This window comes from Dipodomys merriami, unplaced genomic scaffold (assembly GCF_024711535.1).
Source record: "Dipodomys merriami isolate MVZ:Mamm:240054 unplaced genomic scaffold, mDipMer1.0.p SCAF_10, whole genome shotgun sequence".
NCBI classification, from domain to species: domain Eukaryota; kingdom Metazoa; phylum Chordata; class Mammalia; order Rodentia; family Heteromyidae; genus Dipodomys; species Dipodomys merriami.
Window position 1 is genome coordinate 52,668,003 of NW_027202271.1, and position 24,030 is coordinate 52,692,032.

At 46.3% G+C, this 24,030-nt stretch overlaps 2 protein-coding genes across 3 annotated transcripts in view; one reads left to right on the plus strand and one right to left on the minus strand.

Annotated features, from left to right (window-relative positions):
- Positions 1 to 12,794, plus strand: part of Stab2 (stabilin 2) — a 134,867-nt gene extending 122,073 nt beyond the window's left edge. The window contains exons 64-69 of the mRNA XM_069991529.1: positions 1,087 to 1,206; positions 2,332 to 2,472; positions 5,701 to 5,808; positions 6,606 to 6,728; positions 8,257 to 8,373; positions 10,984 to 12,794. Coding sequence (XP_069847630.1) covers positions 1,087 to 1,206; positions 2,332 to 2,472; positions 5,701 to 5,808; positions 6,606 to 6,728; positions 8,257 to 8,373; positions 10,984 to 11,034 — 660 coding nt within the window. The 3' untranslated portion in view covers positions 11,035 to 12,794. The remainder of the gene's footprint in view (positions 1 to 1,086; positions 1,207 to 2,331; positions 2,473 to 5,700; positions 5,809 to 6,605; positions 6,729 to 8,256; positions 8,374 to 10,983) is intronic.
- A 1,146-nt stretch (positions 12,795 to 13,940) lies between these two features.
- Positions 13,941 to 24,030, minus strand: part of Nt5dc3 (5'-nucleotidase domain containing 3) — a 56,508-nt gene continuing 46,418 nt past the window's right edge. For both annotated transcript variants that reach the window (XM_069991543.1, XM_069991552.1), the window contains 3 exons: positions 23,793 to 23,933; positions 20,284 to 20,348; positions 13,941 to 18,601 (listed from right to left, as the gene is read on the minus strand). In XM_069991543.1, coding sequence (XP_069847644.1) covers positions 18,349 to 18,601; positions 20,284 to 20,348; positions 23,793 to 23,933 — 459 coding nt within the window. In that variant the 3' untranslated portion in view covers positions 13,941 to 18,348. The remainder of the gene's footprint in view (positions 18,602 to 20,283; positions 20,349 to 23,792; positions 23,934 to 24,030) is intronic.

Genomic DNA, 24,030 nt, shown 5'->3' on the forward strand with positions numbered 1-24,030 from the left:
CAAATCCATCAAGCTGAGAATGGTCTAGGACCATAGGATTCTTCAAGGAAAGGAAAAGGCCTCCTAAAACTCTCCCAAGAGACAGCAAGAAGAAACAGCAAAGACTTGAGGCTAAAATCACAAATTCCCATGAGCCTTTCCAGACACTTGTCACGAGTAAGCTATGTGAGAAACCTAAGCAAACATGTTTGCATCTTCTCACAATGCCAGCATGCGTTGAATAACAAGAAATTCACAGGTGAGGTCAGTTTTGCTGGCTTCATTTTGCCAAGTTCTACTGTTTTCACCTGGTATTCGGGCTATTGGCAAACACGGTTTCTTCTATTTCAAGTTAAGCACTGATATTGACTCTCAGACCACACGTTCTACTTTACACAAATGCCTAGGAAAGGGTTGCAGCAGTTGCAGGGTTTATAAGCGTCTTTTAAATGGCAAGAGCTGAGAGCGGATACAGATGGAGCATAATGAAGCCAATTGCAGAGCTGATCTGACACTAGCTGCCACAGCACAGAGCTGCTTCCAGACACGACGCCAGTTCTAGGTGCAGAACTGGTTCTAGTGGGTCTTGTTAAGCGGGGGTGATGCTGAGCTGAAACCCCAAGCACAGAGTTGGGATTCAAACCCATGATCTGACGGCAGTTCCTAGATTTCCTGTAAGCCAGTATTAGGTACTCTAGGAGTGTGCCTTAGGAGTGTTAGAACCTAACACTCCTCCTTTAAGATGATGTGGGTGAGAAGGTTGGTCAGGTGTGTTTCATAAGCTCACCACCTGATTTCCTGATAATGAGTTTGATATGCCCAGGTAGTGATGTGCTGTTCATAGGTGGTAATGTTCTATTTGCATAAATAAGTCCCTTACGGTTCATACTGGACAGATGGCGGCTGTTTACTTGTACAAACAAGATATAGAGTCATTCTGCTTCCGCCATTACACTCAAAATGAAGCAAACTGATGTTTCCTAAAGCCAAGTCACTGAGCCTGAAAATGATTGATCTCTATAATGTGGGGGGCACTGCCTAATTTCCACTCTACCCCAGCTCACACACTAGGGCTGGTCTCGCTGACAGCTTCCTTCTTCTCTCCAGAAAGTGCTGGCTTATTCCAACAGCTCAGCCAAAGGCCAGGCATTTCTGAAACACCTGACAGACCTATCCATCCACAGCACCCTCTTTGTACCACAAAACAGCGGGCTGCAGGAAAATGAGGTGAGTCAAGTCCACCAGTGCCCACACTTCACGCTGGGATGAGTTCCCCAGCACCACCACCATGCTGCGTCACTAATGACCCCCGAATGCAGTGGCCACACAATTTCATTGTTCACATATCGGCCAACCAGCTGTTACTTCTGGTCTAGGCACGTTCCAATCTGAGACCAGCCTTGGAGTCTTGGTGGGTCAGCGCCACGGGGCTCTTAGGCCCCAGCAGGCTAGCCCAGGCACGTTCTCATGAAGATGGCCAGGAGCAAGAGTGGCAAATGCAAACTCAAATCTCACTTGTGCTTTTCAAACCTCTGGTCATGTTTGCTAACATGCCACTGACCAACAAACAGGTCGCATGACTAAGTCAGAGTGAGAGTAGGGTGCATACCTGCCAGGGAGGTGGGACAAGAGGAGAGGGGCAGAAGAATGAGCAGGGGAAGTGGCTAGAAGGCACACGAGAATGCACGGTATACACCACAGAACTGGGAAGAGTAAGGGCAAAGGGGGTGGAGGATGGAGATGTTGAAGGGATGGCACAGATCAAGATGCACTGTATACATAAATAGCTTTGTTACATGACGAACACTGAATACAGAACCTACAAATTAAGAAAAGGGAGAGAGGAGGATGGCGTTGGGAGGGGTGGGTGAGAATGTTAAAAGGGTGACACTGATCAAGAGGCATTGTAGTCAGACACTGCTCTGTTGAGTGGCAACTCCTCTATACAATTACTCAAAGAAAAATTTTAAATATATATATATATATTAATATAAGAGTAGGAAGCAGAGTTACGTGGGCAGGGGAGAGAATGAAAGGGTAAAGAACAGGGGTCACTGATACCGTCAGTCCACTGACATCACCCTTGAGGTGGCAGACAGAACAGGATTTATTCCAACTTCCCAGGCCCTAGCCAGCTATCTGAGGGTCTGTCTGCCTGGTACTCAGCCAGGACCTACTCTTCCTAGGGAAGCACCAAAAAGCTTTGCTTTAGACAATACAGATGATAGTCAGCCCCACATGCTAGCTACAGGGGAGCTTTTGCAAGGCCTAACAATGCCCAAGAAAAATTTGGTATTTTTCAGCCTCAAAATACACACACCAAACATTCTTACATTTCTCCTCTCCTCTCAGACGCTGTCTGGGCGGGACATTGAGCACCACCTGGCCAATGTCAACATCACGTTCTACAATGACCTTGTCAATGGTACCATCCTGCAGACAAGGCTGGGAAGCCAGCTACTCGTCACTACCAGCCAGGACCAGCTCCAACAGGTAGGAAATCTTGGCTGTCATAAGCAAGCTATGTCAGAGACAGACCCTTTTGTGTCTTTCCACAGTGTATTGGCTAACAATAAATTCACCAGCTATGTCAAATTCAAATTCATTGGTTTCAATTGACCAAAGTACTACTGACTTCACTTGGTATTTATGGCCACTGGTAAACACAGGCTCTTCTATTTGCATTTTAATTTGCAATATGAACTATCAGATCACACATCCTGTTTCACATAATCATATATAAGGTGACAGAAAGACTCTCCTGTCCAGGCTAGCATGCTAGGGCAGCCCTGTGCAGGTCTAACCTACAGTCACTCATGACTGGTCTTAGATCAGAGCATGCCAACATCAGATGTAACAGGTGGTTAGCGCATATGTCATCTCTGTGTTGCCACTGTTTTGGAGTAATTTGTGGCACAGCAATGTTGCAGAGACAGATTTTTGTGTGTATATGCTGTTACTGGGGCTTGAACACTGGGCCTGGGTACTGTCTCTTAGCATTATCATTCAAGGATGGCACTCTACCATTTGAGCCACACCCCTACTTCCATTTTTTTTTCTTCTTGATGATAGTTAATTGAAAATGACAGTTGCATGGACTTGCCTGTCAGAGCTGGCTTTAAATTGTAAAATCCTCCAATCTCAGGCTCCTGGGTAGCTAGGATTACAAAGGGGAGCCCCTTACTTCAGATACTTTATTCTAGTCCAAAGTGTAGATACCAGCAACTGAATCATAAAGAGTTAAAGCAGTTGTGGGGTTCTTAGGGGACTTATTGAAGGCAAGAGTACAGAATGCTGATACCGATGCAAAGTCACTGCAGGTGGCTACATACCAACATAATGAACCGGGTCACAGAGCCACCCTGGCACGAGACTACTAAAGTGCAGAGCTGGTTCTAGGCACAAACCTAGGCACAAACCGAGTGGGCTGTATCCATCAGGAGGATCAAGCTGAGCTGCAGCCCTAGGAACGCAGCTGGGAATTTGTCACCTGCTGATCCTGTGCTGCATGTACTGGGTGATCCCATGACGGGCTGTGGATGCCTTTCTATCCCTGCTAGGTGCTGCTCTGGGTGAGCTTTCCATAGGCAGTAATATCTCATTTGCATAAATAAGTCATTTACCAGTCCGAGCCGCATGGATTGTACTAGACAGATGGTGGTTGTTTATTTGCATAAATAAGATGTAAAGACATTCTACCTTAGCATTTGCATTCCAAATGAAGCAAACTGCTGTTTTGTAAAGTAGAGTCACTGAGTCCAAGGCAGAGGCTGAAAGCTCTTCTACATAATATGGAGTAATTTATCAGGGAACAACCCACCACATGGCCCGCCCTCCACATGGCTTATTGGGAAAACAGCCTGAATATAATACAACCAAAGGCCCTGGCATGCAATTGGTGCCTAATGGAAGAAAACTATTATATGAGAGTACACTCTAAATCCATAGGAACCATAAAGGCAAACAGTCCCTACACTGGGCAAGGAGCCCAGCTTCAGAAGCTGGTAATGAGAAATGAGAGATTAAACCACTGCAAGCAAAGCTGTTTGTTCTCTAGCTTGGTTTCTGTCAGCTTGTCAGTCTATCCCAGACACTGACAGGATAGCTTTGCAATCAAATGGACCTGATGTGAATTCATGCATCTGCCACTTGTTAGCTGGAAGAACCAAGACAGTTATCTAACTCCTCTGTGCTCCTCATCTGTTAAGTGGAGATTGTGATGAAGGTGTTAATGACAGTGGTTACTCAGCCCAGACCTACTCTTCCTAGGTAGACAGGGAAACCTTCCTCCTAGACTCTTAAAGTCCATGACTGAGTCTTAAAATTACACTAGCATAAGAAAAATCCACAGTAGAAAAGTGTACAAAATCTACTTAGTATTTTATGTGTATAAGGCCATCCTTACACACACACACACACACACACACACACACACACACACACACACACACACACACACACACACACACACACAAAGACCCTAAGAAGCAGTTAAGACTGACAGTTTAAATATTTTTTGTCAGTCATGGGGCTTGAACTCAGGGCCTGGGCACAGTCTCTGAGCTCTTCTCACTCAAGGCTAATGATTTACCATTTTGAGCCACAGTGCCACTTCTGGTTTTCTGGTGGTTAATTGGAGAGAAGAGTCTCATGCACTTTCCTGCCCAGGCTGGCTTTGAACTCTCATCCTCAGATCTCAGCCTCCTGAGTAGCTAGGATCACAGCTGTGAGCCACCAGTGCCCAGCAAGTTTAAATACTTTTCAAACAAATGAACAACCAAAAATAAAATGTATGTGAAGAAGTTACAAAATAGTTTGTTAAGAGCAAATTGTAAAACCGTACCTAGAAGTCACAGTATAAACCAATGGTTTGTACAGACAGATTCTGACATCAGTTCTTAGTCACTGGTGATAAGAACATTCTACTCTTCCTGGGAGAGCAAGAGTCCCCTCTTCCTTAGTAAATTCTATGACCTGCTTTTAGACAGAAAGCAGGAGGTCAGAGAATCTTTTATTCCTCAAGTGCCTTCAACCAGAAAAGAAATTCAACATGCCTAACATATATCTTTAAGTGGTATCTCTGAACCCTCAGAGATGGTGGTGGTGGTAGTGGTGATATCGATGATAGTGACGGTGTTGATGGTGATTATGATGATGATAACTGTGCTGATGATGTTAACGATGATGGGGATCGCTGCTGCTGATGGCAGTGATGACTGTGATGATGAAGGTGGTGGTAATGACGGTGTGGATGAGGGCATTAACCAATGGTGATGGTGATTATGATAGTGAAGATCATGGTGAGGCTGGCAGTGATAACTATGATGATGATGATGGTAATGACAGTGATGATGGTGGTGATGATGATGATGATAATGGTGATGGTAGTAGTGATGACAGTGATAATGACTGAGGTGATAATGAATGATAATGACTCAGCGGAGGGGTACCACTTACTATCTTGGTGATCCTGAACACACCATTTTTCTTCTAGTAACTCATGTGTCTTACAAGAGGGTTGCAGCAATGAGATCTCTGCTGCCCTTAGATCTACTTGTTGGAGGTATAAGAACAACCAGCATGTTCTGGGCTGAACAGATAGTGAAGACAGGACTGACACCTAGGTTCCGGGCCTCAAGGAAGCCAAACCGAAGGGCTGCCATGTGGGGAGAAGGCCGGGACGGTCACAGGTGTACAGCTATTCCCTTCTCATTTCCCTAGGAGACCCGGTTTGTGGATGGAAGAACCATTTTGCAGTGGGATATCTTTGCCTCCAATGGGATCATCCATGTCATTTCCAAGCCTCTAAAAGCACCTCCTGCCCCAGCAGTGAGTATCCAAGTTTCATTGTGAGGGGCCAGAAAGAACCTAGTTCTACTGTCTAAGCTGCTACTGGAAGCCTTCTCCACCAGCTCCCTCCTATCAGGATTAGAGAATGTCCCGCCCCCCTGGTGGGGGCTGGCTTTCAGGAGGCTCCACCCTGGCTGGTCTGCAACACAGCACCTGCCACCAGGTTGAGGAAGGATGAGCCAAAGAGGAACCACAAGGAGCCAAAGGAGCTCTGCATTGGCCTCTCCACTCTACGCTATCCAACTTCCTCATCAGCAACATTGGGGCTCCTTCTTTGAAAAGAACTGAGCCCAAAACTATAAAATACAAAGTTCCTGGCACATAGGACGGCTCTCAAAAGTTGGCTGTCACTGTTGTTGTTAGTATTCTAATTGTTTCCCAGAAGCAGGAAGGAGGAGGTAAACTGCCAGCTGCCGGAAGGCTCCATAACATAGTAGTTAGGCACATCAGCTCCAAAGCCAGACTAGGTCTGTGTGATCCTGGGTAAGTGCCTAACCTCTCTGTACCCCAGTTTACCAGCATAAAAAAGGAAACAATCGTAATTTCCCTGTCTTTGAACTACTGTAACACTTAAATGGGGTTATTTCATTTAAAGGGTTTAGAACAACCCTGCCAGTAATGGGGGGAGTGGGGTAGATACATATTACCTTACCATCAGTTTTTCTCTCTCAGTTACACCAAGATGCCTGAGATCAGCAAGAGCAGGTGAACTTCAGAAGTGCACCTCTCTGGAAGAATCTGCTTCCCAAAATGACCTCTCTCTTTTCTGCATTCAGACTCACTCTGGCTTGGGAACCGGGATTTCCTTCGCCATCATCCTGGTCATGGCAGCAATTGCTCTGGCTGCCTATTCTTACTTCCGGCTAAACCGGAGAACAATTGGCTTCCAGCATTTTGAGGTAAGAAAAGTGGGGACACAATCACAGGTGTTGCCTTAGTTCATTTCCTGTTATTCTCACAGATAGTAATAGTAACCCGGGCTGTTACAATCAACCCAGTGATGGATTGGCTGGGTGATGTATTTAACAACAAAGAAAGATTTAGACTTACAGTTCTGGTAGGAGTCTGACAAGTCCAGGAGCTGGGAGCTTGCATCTTCTCAGCTACCAGTCAGGGCCTTGTGCTGCTCCAGCTGGGGAGGAAAGCTGCAAAAGAAGCAAAACAGCAGAGACACCTCCCTTTCTGACACCCCACCCCAACGTGGAAACTCACTTAGTCCTGCACGAGTAAGAACTTATTACAAGGCATTCACTTCTTTGAATAACCTAATCGCTTCTTTAAAAAAACAAAAACCCCATTTCCTCCAACAATAGTGATCACGTTTCACAGTGTGCTCACGAAGGGACAAGCCACATGGGGTCTGGGCTACCTCTCCGGACCCAGGGCCTCACTCAGGAGCCAGTACTTGGTACACCAGCAAGGGTGGCCATCCTGCCCCTTGGCTCCTGCCTTCTGGGTGGAGTCTCTTCCCCTACATGACCCACGATGGCAGATCCAAGCCTCTCTTCCTTGCTGAGGCAGAGTTTGGTAAGGAGTAAGGGCTCCTGGTGGCATAAGCTGCCTCCCACCCCCCCCCCAACCCGCAGCCTCTGTGCCAGGGGTTTGGCTTGAGACAGATTCACCAGAGTCCCGTGGAGTCACCATTCATCTGAGGAGTCCCACTCTCCTGGGAAGGTTTTTCAGGCAAGTATCCACCAGGATGGACTTGCACTGCAGAACTTGTCCCTAAGGCTGGATACCACCACAGGCCCTCACATTGCAGGAGGCTTAGAACTTGTTCTGCTCTGTTCGCATGGTTGAGTGCCTCTCAGGTCAACAGCAAGCTGACCATCAAGTGACCTGTGTGTCAGTCACTTTCCATTACTGTGACAATTAAAAAAAAAATGAGATCACTACAACTTACATGGAAAAAAAACACTCATTTGTCTCCTGATTTCTGAGGTTTCAGTCCATGGCACCATGGCCTTGGGCCTGTGGTAAGGCAGTAAGGCAGGAGCATGTGGTAGGGAAATTGCTCACCTCGGTGACTAGAAGCCAAAAGAAAGAAAGGATGAGGAGAAGCCAGGGCTTCGATATCTCCCTCAGGGGCCCAGTCCCAATAACCAAACTTCCTCTTCCCAGGAGTAGCATGGACTAAGGTCTAAGCCTACAATAACTACATGGACAGAAATGGAAATAGAAGGATCACAGTCTGTGATCACAGGATCACAGTCCCAGCCCAGACTGGGCAAAAGACCCTATCTAGAAGAAAAGAAAAGAAAAAAAGCAAAAGGGCTATGGGAATGGCACAATGGTAGAGCACTTGCCTAGCAAATAGGAGGCTCTGCCTTAAAATTCCAGTATATAATAGGACAAAATTCCCAGAGGCAGAGGCTGGCTTGCTGAGGTCAGTACTGGCTCTCAGTCCTTGTACTCATCTCTCTGCAGTCAGAAGAGGACATCGATGTTGCAGCTTTTGGCAGGCAGCAGTCTGAGAATATCTCGAACCCCACGTATGAGAGCGCAACCTCGGAACCCTCAGAACCTTCCTACGATCCCTTCATGGTGAGTTGGCTCTTTCATCAGGTTTGGGGTTCAGGTGGGTCCAAAAGCACCTATTCTGTACATCTCAGGGTTCTTCTGAGGAGATAGCAGAAGTCTTGCACAATCAAAGTAAAGGACTAAGAGCTTCCTGCCCCCAATGTCATGACCAGTTAGAGTGTCACAACAAAATGAAGTGACATTCTTGAGCAGAAATACCGCTAAAAACGCTAACATTTATGAAGTGGCAGGTGTAAAACAAGACACAAGGCCTTCTAAGAAGGGTTTTTCTTTCAGCTAGCCTTTTTTAAAACTTATACGCACATAGGTTTCTGGCAGACTGCTTCTTGCTTTGGGAACTACTTTTATTTTATTTTATTTTATTTTATTTATTTATTTATTTATGTCAATTGTGGGGCTTGAACTCTTGGCGCTGTCCCTCAGCTCTTCAGCTCAAGGCAAGCACTCTACCACGTGAGCCACAGCACCACTTCTGGTTTTCTGAGTGGTTTATTGGAGATAAGAGTCTCATGGACTTTTGTGCCCGGGCTGGCTTTGAACCATGATATTCAGATCTCAGCCTCCTGAGTAGCTAGGATTACAGGCCTAAGCCACGGGCACCTGGCTAGAACTACTTTTTTTAATGGGGCCTTTTATATCTATCTAGGTGGATAATCTGCTCTGGTCCTTCCTGAAATGCGGACTTATTTCTAGAGTTAATTCACACTTGAGCTTAAATGGGGCCTCCTCTGACTTCCATCTAGGGGATCCCATGGCAGGAGACCCTGAATGTGAAAGATACATTTGCCCATGAGCTCTCTCCTTCTCCCTCCCTCTCCTCTTTCCTCTTTTATGACAGTAGTAGGGCCTGAACTGGGTGTTGTCCCTTAGCTTTTTTGATGAAGGCTGACCCTCTACCACTTGAGCCACAACTCCACTCCTTCCTTCCTATTCTGAACTGAGAACTATTCTATTCTATCTGTTCCCCAGTCCTATTCTGGACCAAGGAAATGAACTTAATTAGAGAGAGAGAGAGAGAGAGAGAGAGAGAGAGAGAGAGAGATTTTGTGTGTGTGTGTGTGTGTGTGTGTGTGTGTGTGTGTGTGTGTACTGGGGCTTGAACTCAGGGCCTCATATTCCCACTTCATTTATTGTCTCAAGGCTAGAGCTACAGCACTTGAGACATACCTCTAGTTCCTTAATTTTTCCTCTTCTGTAACAATCAGAAAACTGAAAGCCAATGTCCTTTTTAATTAGCTTGACTGGCTCAGCAGCCAGCCTTCCTGAGGACCAAGGAAAACACACTTGAATCTGGGCTTGTGTGTATCTAACCCTCATGCAACACTAACCAAATCAGATAGCTGCTGTGATTGTCTCATGCATACACCTGTATTAGTCCCCACCAGAGCCATATTTTAGATACTAAAATTTGGCAAATTGGCAACAAAAGATGACAAAAATGATTTCTTGCACTATTTTTAAGCTTGTATAACAATGCAATCAGCATTATTTTCCTGAAGTAAACCAGCATGAATATCCTGTGGCTCTTTCTGCCTGTAGTAGCAGATTTAATATCTTTGCAATACCTTGGGAAGTAGCCAGATCATCAATTTCAGTTTGTTTAAATCTGTGTAGAAGTGATCTAGATTTCAAGGGTGAGTTCAGCTAACCTGCATGTATCAACTAATAGGAGTTTACTTCTGCAAGCCTCATTATATTAAAACCAGCATCCCTTTAAAAAGCAGAGGGAAAACGAGCTCTGTGCCTTCTCAACTAAGTGTTCTTCTCCAAGGGGTCTCTATCAGCTCTGTGCATGAACCTGAGATAGACTATTGTAGAAGCAGGATTCCGCTATACCTGTTCAGACCAGGTGGCACACATGTTTTGGTAACAGGAAACCTGACAGGAGGCTGGGATGTGGGGTGTGGCTTTTATTTGCAGTCCCTCAAAACTCACCAGCCACCCATGTGCCAGGCTCAGGATGTATGTCTTAACCTGAAAGAAGTGTTTTTTTGTTTTTTGGTTTTTTTGGTCGGCCGTGGGGCCGTCTGGGCCTGGGCGCTGTCCCTCAGCTCTTCAGCTCAAGGCGAGTGCTCTACCACTTGAGCTACAGCACCACTTCTGGTTTTCTGGTGGTTTATTGGAGATAGGAGTCTCACGGTCTCTCCTGCCCGGGCTGGCTTTGAACCGCGATCCTCAGATCTCAGCCTCCTGAGTAGCTAGGATTACAGGTGTGAGCCACCAGCGCCCGGCCTGAAAGAAGTTTTTATAGACATATTAATCACCACCTTTCACAGGGTGCCTGTCTGGCTAAATGTAGAATAGCATCCTCACACCTCCATAGGAAGCAAAGACTATGCAGCCTGTGTTGAAAACCACAGAGGCAACAGCAAATAGAGCCAGCATGGCCCCATGAGCAGTCCTCCCTACCACCCAACCCCACCTCCAGACATGCAGCAGCCACCTGGACAAACGTTCCCACCCACCCTGTGTGCTCAGAAGAATCATGGTTTAACCCTCAGATCAGAGGGCTAAAAGAAGGTTCAACCTAGGAGGGGAAAATGTGCTCCCTGGCAAGTGTTTTGCTGCTCTGGGGTGCCCCCTGTGACTGTTTCATTGCCCTGTCTCTTCCAGGATGCTGACGAACAGCAGGTAGAGAGCAGCGACCCCTTAGGGGCACTGTGAGAGCCAGAGGGAAGCAGCCAGCCATGGCAGCCATCTGGGCCACCAGAGCATGGTCCAGGCTCCACAGTGAATCATCAGCAACAGATGCTTCTGACGAATGTAGGGTCTTGGGGCATCTTTAACAAAGAAGCTCTCAGAAGCTGTACCTCGTTTCTTTGGTTTGGGAGTTATTCTGTGAGTGAGTGGGGGATGCTGTTACAAAGTCTACCAGGGGGACTTTTCCCTCCTCTGAGCCTCTACTGTGTATCTTTGTACCTTCAGCTGATTCTACATTCTTCCCTACATGATGAGTAACTGAGATCCTGTCTTATTTCCTACTAGATTGTAAGCTCCTGAGGATGAGGGCCTGGCCTCCCTCAGCCTCATATCCCAGCACCATGCCTGGCACGTGCAATGTGCTCAATAAATAAGGTCAACAAGACAAAGTGAGCATTTCAGGGAACAAAAACACCATCCCAGGAACGGAGCAAATATTGAAAACTAAATCCATTTGTTTGAGCTAATTTTCAATTAGCCATCATATCTTGCTTGCTGACTTCTTCTTGCTTCATTCAGTTTTGTTTTCTTGTTTGTGTGTTTAAAAAGACAGAGCCAGCCAGGTGCCAGTAGCTCATGTCTATGATCCTAGTCACTCAGGAAGCTGAGATGTGAGGACTGCAGTTCAAAGCCAGCCTGGGTAGGAAAGTCCATGCGATTCTTATCCCCAATTAGCTACCCCCCAAAAAAGCCAAAAGTGGAGCAGTGGCTCACGTGGTTTGGTATTAGTCTTGAACACAAAAGCTCAGAGGCCCTGAGTTCAAGCCCCAGAACCGGTACCAAAATTAAGGACATACCCACAATGAGCTGCCATGCCACACCCACTAAGAAGGCTATAATTAGTAGTATGTAGAGAAACTGGGACCCTCATGCTTAGCTGGTAAGAATGTAACAGGGTACAGCTACTATGGAAAACTGGGAGTTCCCCCACAAAGCCACATACAGGATTACTAAATGACCCAGGAATCCTACTCCTATGTATATATGCCCATAAGAAATGAAAACATCCACACAAAAGCCTACATATGCATGTTCATAATATCATTATTCTTAACAGACAGAAGTAGAATCAATACCAGGTATGGTGGTATGTACCTGTAATACCAGCCACTGAAGAGTCAGGTAAAAGGATCCTGGTTTGAGGTTAGCTGGGGCAAAGTTAATACAAGACTATTTGAAAAACAAACTAGGGCATGGCTCAAGCAGTACAGTATAACTGCATGGCCCTGAATTCAGTACTCAGTAACACACACAAGGGACTTATCATCTGATAAATGAATGATCAAACTGTGATAAATTCATATAATTAATCCCTTTTTTTAAAAAAAGTCCTACTATGTGCAACACTATACACGAACTTGGCATTATATGTAAAAGACAAAATAGGTTCGCATTATATAGCTTAGGCTGGCTTTAAACTCTGCATTCTCCTGCCTCAGCCTCCTGAGTGCTGGGATTTTAGGCATGTACTATCATGCCCAACTATGCTACTTATTCATGAGATCCTTGGGCAGAGGGAGGAAAGGTTAGGAATGGAAGGGAAACTTGAAAAACACTAATGCAACCACACTTAAAGAAGAAAGGTGAGGCCCAGACACATTGAGTAGTTACATGGGCTGGGGTAGAAAAGCTAATAAAATATCAAGTTCAAACCTCTCAAATAAACAAAACATACAAACATGCAAACATACTACCAAAAAATACTCATTAAAAAATATAACTCTCTAGGCATCAATAAATTTTCCTTATCCAGCCTTTACAATAAAACTCTATTTTGTCCATCTTATTGAAAAGTAATGATCAGGGCTGGGAATGTGGCTAAGTTGGTAGAGTGCTTGCCTAGCATTCATGAAGCCCTGAGTTTGAGTCCTCAGTACCACATACACAGAAAGATCCAGAAGTGGTGCTGTGCCTCAAGTGGTAGCATGCTAGCCTTGAGCAAAAGAAGCTTAGGGACAGTGCAGGCCCTGAGTTCAAGACTCAGGACTGGAAAAAAAAAAAAAAAGGAAAGAAAGCAAAGAAAAGAAAAGTAATTATTACATTGAAAATAAATCAAAAGTGTAGAGTGAGCATATTTTGTCAAAGCCCCTAGGACTTTTTTTTTCCCTAACAGAACTAAATAAAAATAAACCAAGCTGGGTGCTAATAGCTCACACCTATAATCCTAGTTACTGAGGAGGCTGAGATCTGAGGATCAAGGTTTGAGGCCAGCTCAGGCAGGAAAGTCTGTGAGACTCTTATCTCCAGTGAAATAACAAAAAGGCCAGAACTAGAGGAATGGTTCAAGTAGTAAGAGCATCAGGCTTGAGCAAAAAAGCCAACGAAAAATGTGAGGCCTTAAGTTCAAGCCCTAGTACCAGCTTACAAAAGAAAGAACAGGAACAACAACAACAACAACATCTGGATTTGTTTTGTTTAGTTTTGAATCCCAGCTTTCCTGGTAACGGACCACAAACAAGCAGGTGGCCTCACACCTCTCCCTGGTCCCCAGCGGGCTGCTCCCTATGGACCTGCACCAGGGCCACCTGCCCCTACTGGAGGTGGTGCACTCACCGAATCTCTGGACCCTTTCTCTCGGAATATCCTTTGGGGAGCCCATTACAGTGTTTCGCAGTGCTGAAACGTGAATGCAGAGCCTTGTACACTGCCCCTGCACTCTACCACTGAGCTGCACTCTGAGCATTGTTGGTTTTTTAAGTCCACATGCATTATTATTTTTTAAAGTGCAAATCTTATTTCTTCTCGCAGAAATAACCTCAAGTCCTGGGGAAAGGCATGTTTAGAAAAGGACCCTGTGGGCTCACTAAAATCTAATACGCCCTAGCCAATGACATCAGCATAGGCAACAAACCACTTAACAAGTCGGGTGGTACAGTTCAAACTTTTATTTAGTTATGAGTTCAATATCAGCACAAAAAATCAACATTTAGAATAAATAGCGAATGCACATGGAGAATAAATAGGGAGCCTACCTAACTTGCATTTACCGTGCTTGACATCACATTCCACCACATAGCAAACAGCCTCCTCCACTTCTCCCTACACTTCTAGAAGCGCAAGGAAGCCCTGTCCAGAGCAGCCCTGGAGGCAGAAGGGGCATGCAGGAAGGTTCACAGGGGAGGGGGGGGAGGGGGGCAACGCAGGGGTTGGGGGACGTACATGGGTGTTGGTGGGATCAACACCTGGGAAGGAGATGGAGAGGAGGCCAAGGAGGGGAGGCGGAGGGAAGGAAGCAAGCCAGTGCTGGGCTGCAATGAGGACACACAACAGCCTCTCACAGCTGTCCAGAGTTAGGTAGGGTGGGGCCCTGTGTTTCCAAGGAGCAAAGGTTATATCACTTTTACCCCTCCCCAGGAAGAGTATGACCTGGGAAGAGGCAGAGACACAGAACAAGGCTGTGGGCTGTGAGTGGTCAGTTAGCCAATGCCCAGCAGTTAGGGCAGTTGAGTCCTTCTGTCCACACAGGTTATCTGGGCAGCTGGGCCCAGTGGCCAACAGGAGCTGGTACAAAGAGAGATAGCTCAGGTACCCACCGGGAAGTGATCTTGATACATGCTGGAAACAGGGCACTTTACCTCTGTCATAAATAGCAGCCTGACTCTTAAAGGAATATGGCACACTTACCTACAGACCTTTCTGACTCTCTGCACCCTCTCAGCAAGGGACTGCCACCAACACCAACCACCCATCTGATACCAGAGCAGAGGCCAGCAAACCACAGCGAAGGGCCCAATTCAGCCCACAGCTTACTGTGGTAAACCAAGTCACAACGAAACATAGCCCTGGCCATTCCCACAGGAAAAACAACAGCAAATGGTGTTCAAAGCTCAAAACACGACCTAACTGGTTAGGGAGCCCTTTCTGGAGGAAATTTACCTGCTGCTTTCCATTTATTTAACCTACCAGTGGGGACAAGAATCAGCTGAACTTTTAAGTCCAGTTCCCAAATACTAAGGCAAAGCGGGGAAAGGTACAAAGGAAAACTGATGTGAAGAGAAAGTAACACAGGGCTCCCCAGTAATTGCATAGAGCTATTAAGGAACCCTGTATGCATCTGGCCAAATTTAGTCTTCGGGCCTCCGACTGGGTCTCTGGCAGCCAATGAGTACTGGCAAAGAAGAATCCAATCCAACTGCTTAGCTCACTCTTTACCACTTAAAAGCTTAAAAGTCCTACTGAGAGGAAGAGAGAGGAAAAGCCACTCATTCATCTGACCCAAAGCTAAATTAGGTAGGAGGCAAGATTATTCTCTCTTTTTCCTTGGCAAACATTAAGAAAGTTCAGTCAAAACAACTGGTAATTTAGTCTGAGACGAGCCCAGAATCAAAAGCAGTGGTCTGGGTTACATGGAATTAATGGTAGGAGCAGAGAATGAAGCTGAAGACAGAGAGAAAGGGAAAGATGGAGAGAGATGGAGGAAGACAGAAAAAGAGAGGGAGGTGAGTGGGAGGAGAAGAGAAAGAAGAAAGACAGGAAGGGAGAAAGGCAGGGAGAGAGGAAGGCAGGAAAGCAGGGAGGGACGGGGGACCATGTTCAGAGCTAAGTGGGAATTTAAAAACAAACATGGAAAAGACTTTAAAAGCCAAGTTTCCTCTACAAACGCCTCATCAGCAGTGTAGGTCCCTTCCACAGCACCTGCTATGCTGCCCGGAGCCTGGCTGCTCTGTCAAGCTGGCCTGGGCTGCCCCCTGCACTGTGAATTTTTATCCACACGAATTCTTAGAAAATCACTCTTAATGTACAAACCAATTTTGTTTGCTTTACAGTTGACTTTTTATTTTTTTGTTGGTCCTGGGGCTTGAACTCTGGGCTTGGGTGCTGTCCCTGAGCTCTTCAACTCAAAGCGAGCGCTCTACCACTTGAGCCACAGCCCCACTTCCAGTTTTCTGGTGGTTAACTGGAGATAAGAGTGTCACAACTTTCCTGCCCAGGCTGGCTTTGAACCGCAATCCTCAGACCTCAGCCTCCTGAGTAGCTAGGATTACAGGCGTGAGCCACTGGCGCCTGGCGACATTTGATTTTTTTGATAGCAGAAAAGACTCCTGGCCTCATACCCACACTTGCATCCATGTGCATCCCAAGAGCTCACTGGAAAGCGCAAGATGCCCAGTACAGTGGAGGGCCAAGACAGTGATTAGCTAACACCTGTCCTGATGGAGCCAGCCAAGGACACACCTCTAAGTGGGAAGACATCCCCGTCCTGACCCACCCCCAGCGCGTGGGGTTTGGGTTTGCTTCTTCACTGGTACAGACTTGGTGGCCCCTGTCGCTACATGCACTGGGCCTCTGCCATGCGGCAGATCTCAGCCATGTCAAACTCAGTGGCCCCAAGACTTGAGCCCCTCTTACGCAAGAATAGATTGTAAAATTTATTATTTATACCTAGAAACATGTTTTCCTCCCCACAAGCTTAGGGCACCCACCTATCATAGACATCCACAAAAGCAGGTTTTAAAACTAGTTCTACTTCATTCTTGAGTAAACAAAACACCTTGTAACTGGCATCTAAAAATAGCTCTACTTCAAACACCCTGTAACTACTCAGGACGCTTCTGAGACACTCATCAAGCATTTCTTTTGAACAATACCTACTTCCTCACTGCTTCTCTAGAGCAGAGATCACAGACCTGTAACAGCACCAGTGTACCCTTAAACACCTAGCAACAAACAACATCAAAAGGCCCACCTCATTCCACACAGGTATCGCATACTGCACCCTCCTATGTTCACATGCACTGCAGGAGAACAAAGCCAAACTGTGTCTACTGGCACTTTATCCATAATGGTTAAACACAAGAGATTATTATTATCTCATTATAACAAGATGCTGCAGAACTCTTTCAACTTCTGCATTTTCGCAGGAAGCACCATCAATAGCTGTTTATAATCCATTTATGAAAATGCTGCGGAAGCAAGCGCTCTCCACAAGCCTCCTCCTTCCTGCCATTCTTTACATATAAGCACACATGCCCCATCAGGCATGGTGGTGCACACCTGTAATCTCAGTACTCAGGAGGCTGAAGCAGAAGGATCAAGAATTCAAGGTCAGGGGCTAGGAATGTGGCTTAGTGATAGAGGGCTTGCCTAGCATGTATAAAGCCTCAGTACTATGTACACGAAAAAGTGGCTCAAGTGGAAGAGTGCTAGTATGGAGCAAAAGAAGCTCAGGAACAGTGCCTAGGCCCTGAGTTCAAGCCCCAGGACTGGCAAAAAAAAAAAAAAAAGGAAGAGAAAATAAAAAAATAAATACTGCTAGATTATGGAAAAAGCTTAAAATGCATTCCAGCAACATGGAAGAGGCTAATCTGAGCACAAGCATGTATGCAGAGTACCAATGAAATAGGGTTGTTAAGGACAGGCATTCATTCATTCCTACAGCACTCAGAGGGGGTCGTGCCTGTGCTCAAGTCTTCAAGTACTTTATAGAAATATGATATAGGATCAACACATAGGCTGCCTGTCTTGCTTAGAATGAGAAAAACTCAAGCTAGCCAGGCCTTCCTACCTCACTGCTGCAACGCCCAGCGCTCAGGCTGCCCTGCACAGACCTCACGCCAAGGCTGGGCTTCTGCTCTTGCAGCCTTATTCCATGAGGACTGTCCTGCCAGGCAGAAGGAGATTCCAACCTGAGCTCAGGTTGCAGGCCCACCACCACTTGTTCACCTGCTCGCCAGCGGTCCCCGGCCAGCGTGGCGTAGGATACAGCAAGTACAACCCAGAACAATGGGTTCCTGTCCTTTCTCACTCATCCTCCCAGGGAAGGCGAGTCCCCTTGGCATCGTGCAAGGGAATGCATGTCAGCCTGAGGTTGCAGGCCTCAGGAACTGGCTACCACATGCTGCAGCGCTGGGCCATTGAGGGGCTCACAGATCAGCTGTTCTTGCTAGCAGGTTATCTTTGCCCCATCACCATGCCCCCGCAGTCCCCAAGGCCTGCCTGGAAATGTCCTTGGAAGAGTCGAGAACAAGTTCCAACCAGCTGAACACAGACCGGCATCACGTGGTCTTGCCTATCCCAGAAGATCTGGCATCTGTTTGGGAACCTCAGTAAACAAGGCTGAACAGTTTCAAATAAAGCCTGCCCATCAGCCCTACAAGGACAGGAAGACCAGACCCATAGCTGCCAGTGCCTGTCTGGACCTGGTTGTATTCCCCAGCAGATACCAAACAAATATCAAAAGGCGTATGGAGATCTTTTCAGAAGGCAACCCTCAGACCCACACAAAGTCAACCCCATCACGTGCTGCGTCTGGCTGTTCCCACAGGTGGACACATGGGGCTATTTGGCCTGGGCCTCCTGCAGGGCCGGGGCTCTGAAGGCAGAGGAGCTGTCCGACCAGGCGGGGAGCTCGTGCTGCAGGGGAGTCCTCCTGGGGTAGAACGTGTGGTTCACATCATAGTTCAGGAGGCAGCTCAGGGACGCCATGTAGATGTCGGCAAACCTCGACAGGCGCCGCAGGAAGTAGGTGGGGTTCTGGTCGGTGCGGAACAAGCTCCCAAACTGGGCATTGAAGAAACTTTTGGTCATTTCTCTGAAGGAGTAAGGAGAAACAAAGAACAACAGAGAATGGTTTTAGAAGGTCTGTCTTTTCAACTACTAATGTCTAAATTTCTTTTGACAATAAAAAAAAGACTCACTGGGGAGAAATATCAGCCAAGAGCAAGCAACCTGAAACTCCAGTCAAGAAATCCATCTGTCCATCTAGTTCAAAATGACTGGGATCACGCTCCCCGCCTATGGCTCACTCACCCACCCACCGCGCTAGGATCTGTAATGCAGCCTCAATGCGTTCATGCCTAAGTCAACATCCCCACCTGTACCATGCACGCCATCCACACACAGAATACTCCAGAAAAATGGAAAAATACCTCTTCACTGTTGATAAACCACTTAGAAACACAGCAAAAAGTATAATCATTCATTCATACAACTGTGGTAAATGCCATGAGTTGTTAGCAGACGTCTTGTGTCACCATCATGGCCAAATGATAGAAAATTAAATTCAGTCAGGTCTCTAGGCAAACCACAGGAATAGCTTTTACCGTGTTACTAAAATATCTATGATAATGTCACACTATAAGTCAACACACAATCTCTGGCAGTGAAGCTGTTTCCTTTACTAATAATCAGGCTTCCAGAAATAGGAGGAATGTAGGCCCCAGGTCTGGACTCTGGAAACCAAGTATCTGAAATCAAATACATAATGGCCTGATTTCCCCAATCCTTCCTCTTACCCTACATTTTTATACTGATGAACTCACTTCTGAAGAAGCCAATGGCCAACAGCCTGAGAGGAGGGAGAAGGACAAGATTCAACACTCCCTGTCTTGTGCAGATCACAGGAGTGGACTCTTTGTCCGGTTTCCCCCACATTACACTCCTGAGGTCAGGCTGCCCACAGCTCGGAGGCCAGATCAAGAGCAACTGCTGTTTCCAGGCCTTAGAGATCTGTGCTCAGGGTAAGAAGAGGGTCACAGACAGAGAAATCATCCATGTAGAGTGTCACATTTCAAGCATCTTTCCTAGAAAAGTATGATTGTCAACAAGGTCCCCTGTGGACAACTGTTCCTTGAGGGCAGCTCTGAAACTTCTCTGACTACAAGCAGCTTTCTTTTCTTTTTTTTTTTTTGGTTGGTGGTGGGGCTTGAACTCTGGGCCTGGGTGCTGTCCTTTAGCTCTTCAGCTCAAGGCAAGCACACTACCACTTGAGCCACAGTAGCACTTCAGTTTTCTAGCAGTTTATTGAACTGTGATCCTCAGATCTCAGCCTCCTGAGTAGATAGGATTATAGGTGTGAGCCACCGGCACCCGGCCAAGCAGCTTTCTTTACTGAGACACATCCTGATGAGTGACTCTGTGAGTTCCTAAAGCAGCCATGGTTACAAATATAGGTGTAGGAGCCCTAGGAATTCACCATGGGGTCAGAACCAGGCCCACAGCTAAAAGTGCTGCCAGCCATCCCAACAATGGCCACAGCAGCCCAAAAAGGCCAGAGAAGAAGGTGGGAAAGAGTCCAAGAACAGAAGAACACAGCCATGGGAGGAAATCCTACATCACCGATAGCAGACAGCAGATCCTAGGATAAACCAGTCACATCACACCTGAGAGCTAAGACAGGATATCTCCCAATGACGTCCAGGCCTCGCCCTGGGAGAAGATGTGTGGCTGAGCACAGTCAGATGGGACAGTGGCGTCCAAGCAGGCCGCTCTTACCTCACCTCCCTTCTCTCCTTCTTCCACTCCTGCAAAACCAGCTGTGACTCGGCGTCTCTGTGAACCTGTGGGGCACAAGCCCATTAGTGACAGCCTTGATTTCACCGGAAACCACAATTCCTTAATGGACTGCTTTGCTTCAGGAATGATATTACTTTAAGTTAAGGGGCAGACACTCATATGGAATAATACATTTTCACACTTTCCTATTGAAATTCTGCCTTCTACACACACACACACACACACACACACACACACACACACTCTCGCTCTCTCTCTCTCTCTCTCTCTCTCTCTCTCTAAATTAGAAATATAGTGTGACAAATTAAGATGGAATACACTGAAGACATTAAACTGTTATTCAATGCTATGTAACAAAAGGCATGTATTATCTACGTAAAGTAAGTGTATAATGGGTTAGCATATATGTATTGAACATTTGCTGATAGTCACTGCACACTACCAGTTACACATATCCTGTGTCAACACCATGACAGGCAAGTGGGCACAGAACAGCCACTAATCACAAGCATGACGAAGTATGTGCTACACATGGGAATTTGTGTTAATTAGTGCAAGGATAATAGGGCTATAAATGGTTTTACCTTAATGTTACATTATCTTTTTAAATGTTTAATGACATATATATAGGAATATGTATATCTATAAAAATATATTTCTAGATATATAAATTTTTATTTATTTTCTTTGCAAAAGGCAAGAAAGAAGGTGGCACATGAAAATGGACAGCAGGAGCTGGGCGCCAGTGGCTCACGCCTGTAATCCTAGCTACTCAGGAGGCTGAGATCTGAGGATTGTGGTTCAAAGCCAGCCCAGGCAGGAAAGTCCGTGAGACTCTTATCTCCAATTAACCACCAAAAAGCTAGAAGTGGTGCTGTGGCTCAAGTGGTAGAGCACTAGCCTTGAGCTGAAGAGCACAGGGTCAGTGTACAAGCTCAGAGTTCAAGCCCCATGACTGACAAACAAAAACAAAAACAAAAACAAAAACAGGAGAGTGGCCCTCACCAGGCTCTCTCTCAATTTCTGGTGGCTAAATAGAAAGGGTGGAAGCAGAGTCAGAGGCACATGAGCCTGCAGGAGACAGGTGGGGCTTCCTGAAACCCAAAGCACCAGGCTAACCTTAGACCATGAAGCAAAAGACCAAACAGGCAAACCACCTGTTCTGTGCGCGGAGTCTGAGCCCTTCTGTTACCACATCTGCCAACCCAACCCTGGGACTACGGGTCCCCTGGCTGAGGGTCTCTGCCAGTCATACAAATGCCATCTCAACTGAACTTGACCTTTGGATTTCTAGCCTATCACCACTGGTACTCCACCAGAAGCAGCTAGCACTGAAAAATGCTGGCTGTGCACTAGTGAGACACAATCCACCGGACCAGCAAGGCATGCAAGTTTTGATGTGGGATCTCTGAAAACATGTTCAATTACCTTTTACATTATAAATCAACAAGTTAATCTCTATAAAATTTAGGCTAACTCACAAGTGGTAAAATCTTTAAGGTACTACAAGGGATCTCTGTACAACTACATGTGGGTTTCAGGTGCACGGACATGTGGTCAGTCATTCAATGCCTACTGTGTGTTGAGCATCGCTGCTCTAGATGTTGAAGATAATACAAGGAAAAGTTGGAGATCCTTTGTGGAAGGGAGGGCGGGGGAAGGGGAAGCCATGACAAAATAATATGAGGGATACAGAGAACCAGTCTGGGGGAGAAAATCTCATCCACAGCCTCAACCCACATCCCCTTCTTGACCAGGCTCCTGGGTCCTAACCTGAGGGGGAGGACGCAGCTTCGGCTCTGTATCCTGCTTCTCTTGTTTCTCAACCCTAAGCTTTCTGAAATTAATTCTGTGAGTCACAAAAATATTCTCAACACTTGACACACTAAGAGACCCTCTAACCAACTCATTTCTCTACACATCAGAGAGGAAAACAAAACATGGCAAAGCCTGTTCTCAAAGTGGTGACATCATCTATGCATGTTTACATTTTCCTGGTCAGCTGTCGCTATCAGATGGAACACAATTTGTGAGGTACAATCCAGGACCCCAGTGAATACCCGTGCCCCATTAAACCATGTTTTACCTATGAATCCATGCTTATGATAAAGTTTAATTTGTAAAGTAGGCCCAATCAAAGATTAACAACCACTAATAACAAAATAGAACGACTGCAGTAAAATACTTTAAAAGTGATGTGGCTCTACTTGAGATCTCTAAACAAGTAATCACAAGCCTGGACCTGGGCATCATAACACCTAGATTCAAGTCACACTCTCTTATTTTATGACCTCAGACATGTTACTAACATCTTCTACCCGTTTCCTTATTCTAACATGGGAAAACTGTGCGATGTTACCCAGGACAGCTGGGACTGTGCAGTGAAGAGCATGCAAGTGCACTCACTCAGCACAGTGATACTCAAAGAGGAATATTAATGCTGAGGGGCCTGGGCACAGACGCTCATTCCATTGACTCAGAATTGATGCCTGGTATTTTTAGAAAATCACCTCACAGGCATGCATAGTACAAGAAACAAAACAAGTCCTTCTTAGAGAGGAGCCAAGAACCAGTATCACCAGAGCATTCTGGAAGCCAGGCTTGGAGGACGTGCAGGACTCCACACTCATGACTGTGTGCCCTGGGAGAGGCCCTGGCTGGCTCTCCTCCACGCTCCCTAGGAGCAGCTGTGGATAGCAGGCTGTGGACAGTGGACTATGGGTAGCTGGCCATGGGCAGCAGGCGGTGGGCAACAGCTGCAGGTATATCTGCCAAGAGTCGACAGCTGTGTCCTTTAATCTACAGGCTCAGCCCTCAAGCTGCATGATGGGAGCCAAGCAAGCTGGACCACAGAGAAAGCAGGTGCCTTGTGAGATGGGGTGGGGGTAGGGGACCCGCAAGGGTCACAGTTGTCACAAAGGGGCAGCTTCATGGGCCAGGAAATGCCCCAGGAGAAGAACATGACTTACTGTCTGAGACCAGCTGCACAACCACAGAAAGAAATGGCTAGCTCTGAGCTCCAGAAACCAGCTGGTTTTTCAGAATACAGTGGAGGCTGGGCCCGGGATCTTGGCTCTTGCCTAGACTGAAATGCTCACAGGACCCTTTATTTTATAGATGAGGAAACCAAGGGTCAGGACAGAGAAGTTCCACAAGCAAAGTCAAGGAAGCTTCAGGAATACACCTAATAAGGGCACTCTTCAGGACGGCTCCCAGCTGACCCCATTTATACCAATGGAGGAATGTAAAGTTATTGAGCCCTGCAAACTCTCTCTCAGTGGCCTTGTGGGGCATTTTTAAATATCCCCTTAGGGGAAATGTTAAAGTAGCTCTAGGGATAAAATCTCTCCCACAGTTATTCTACAATCTACTGGGGACATCTTAAACCTTATACTTTATAGCTATAATTAAACAGAAAATGGATGGAATAAGTTTGACCAATGCCTAATTTTAAGCTTAGGAAAAAAGTGAGAAAGAAACTCCCAAACCTGCATCTGCTCCAGCAGCCCAGTCAAGGTCTGCAGCCAAGTCATGGTTTGAACGTACTGCTCGGTGTTCATGATCTTCAGCTCTGACCGTAACTCAGGGATGATGGCACCAGTCCGCCAGCCATGCTTCAGGGTCAAATCCTGATCACAAATGTAGGTCAACATCAGTCTCTCCAGAAATCAAACCATTTTATTACCTACCCCAGACGGGGGAGATACTTGTTTAATTACTTTTTAG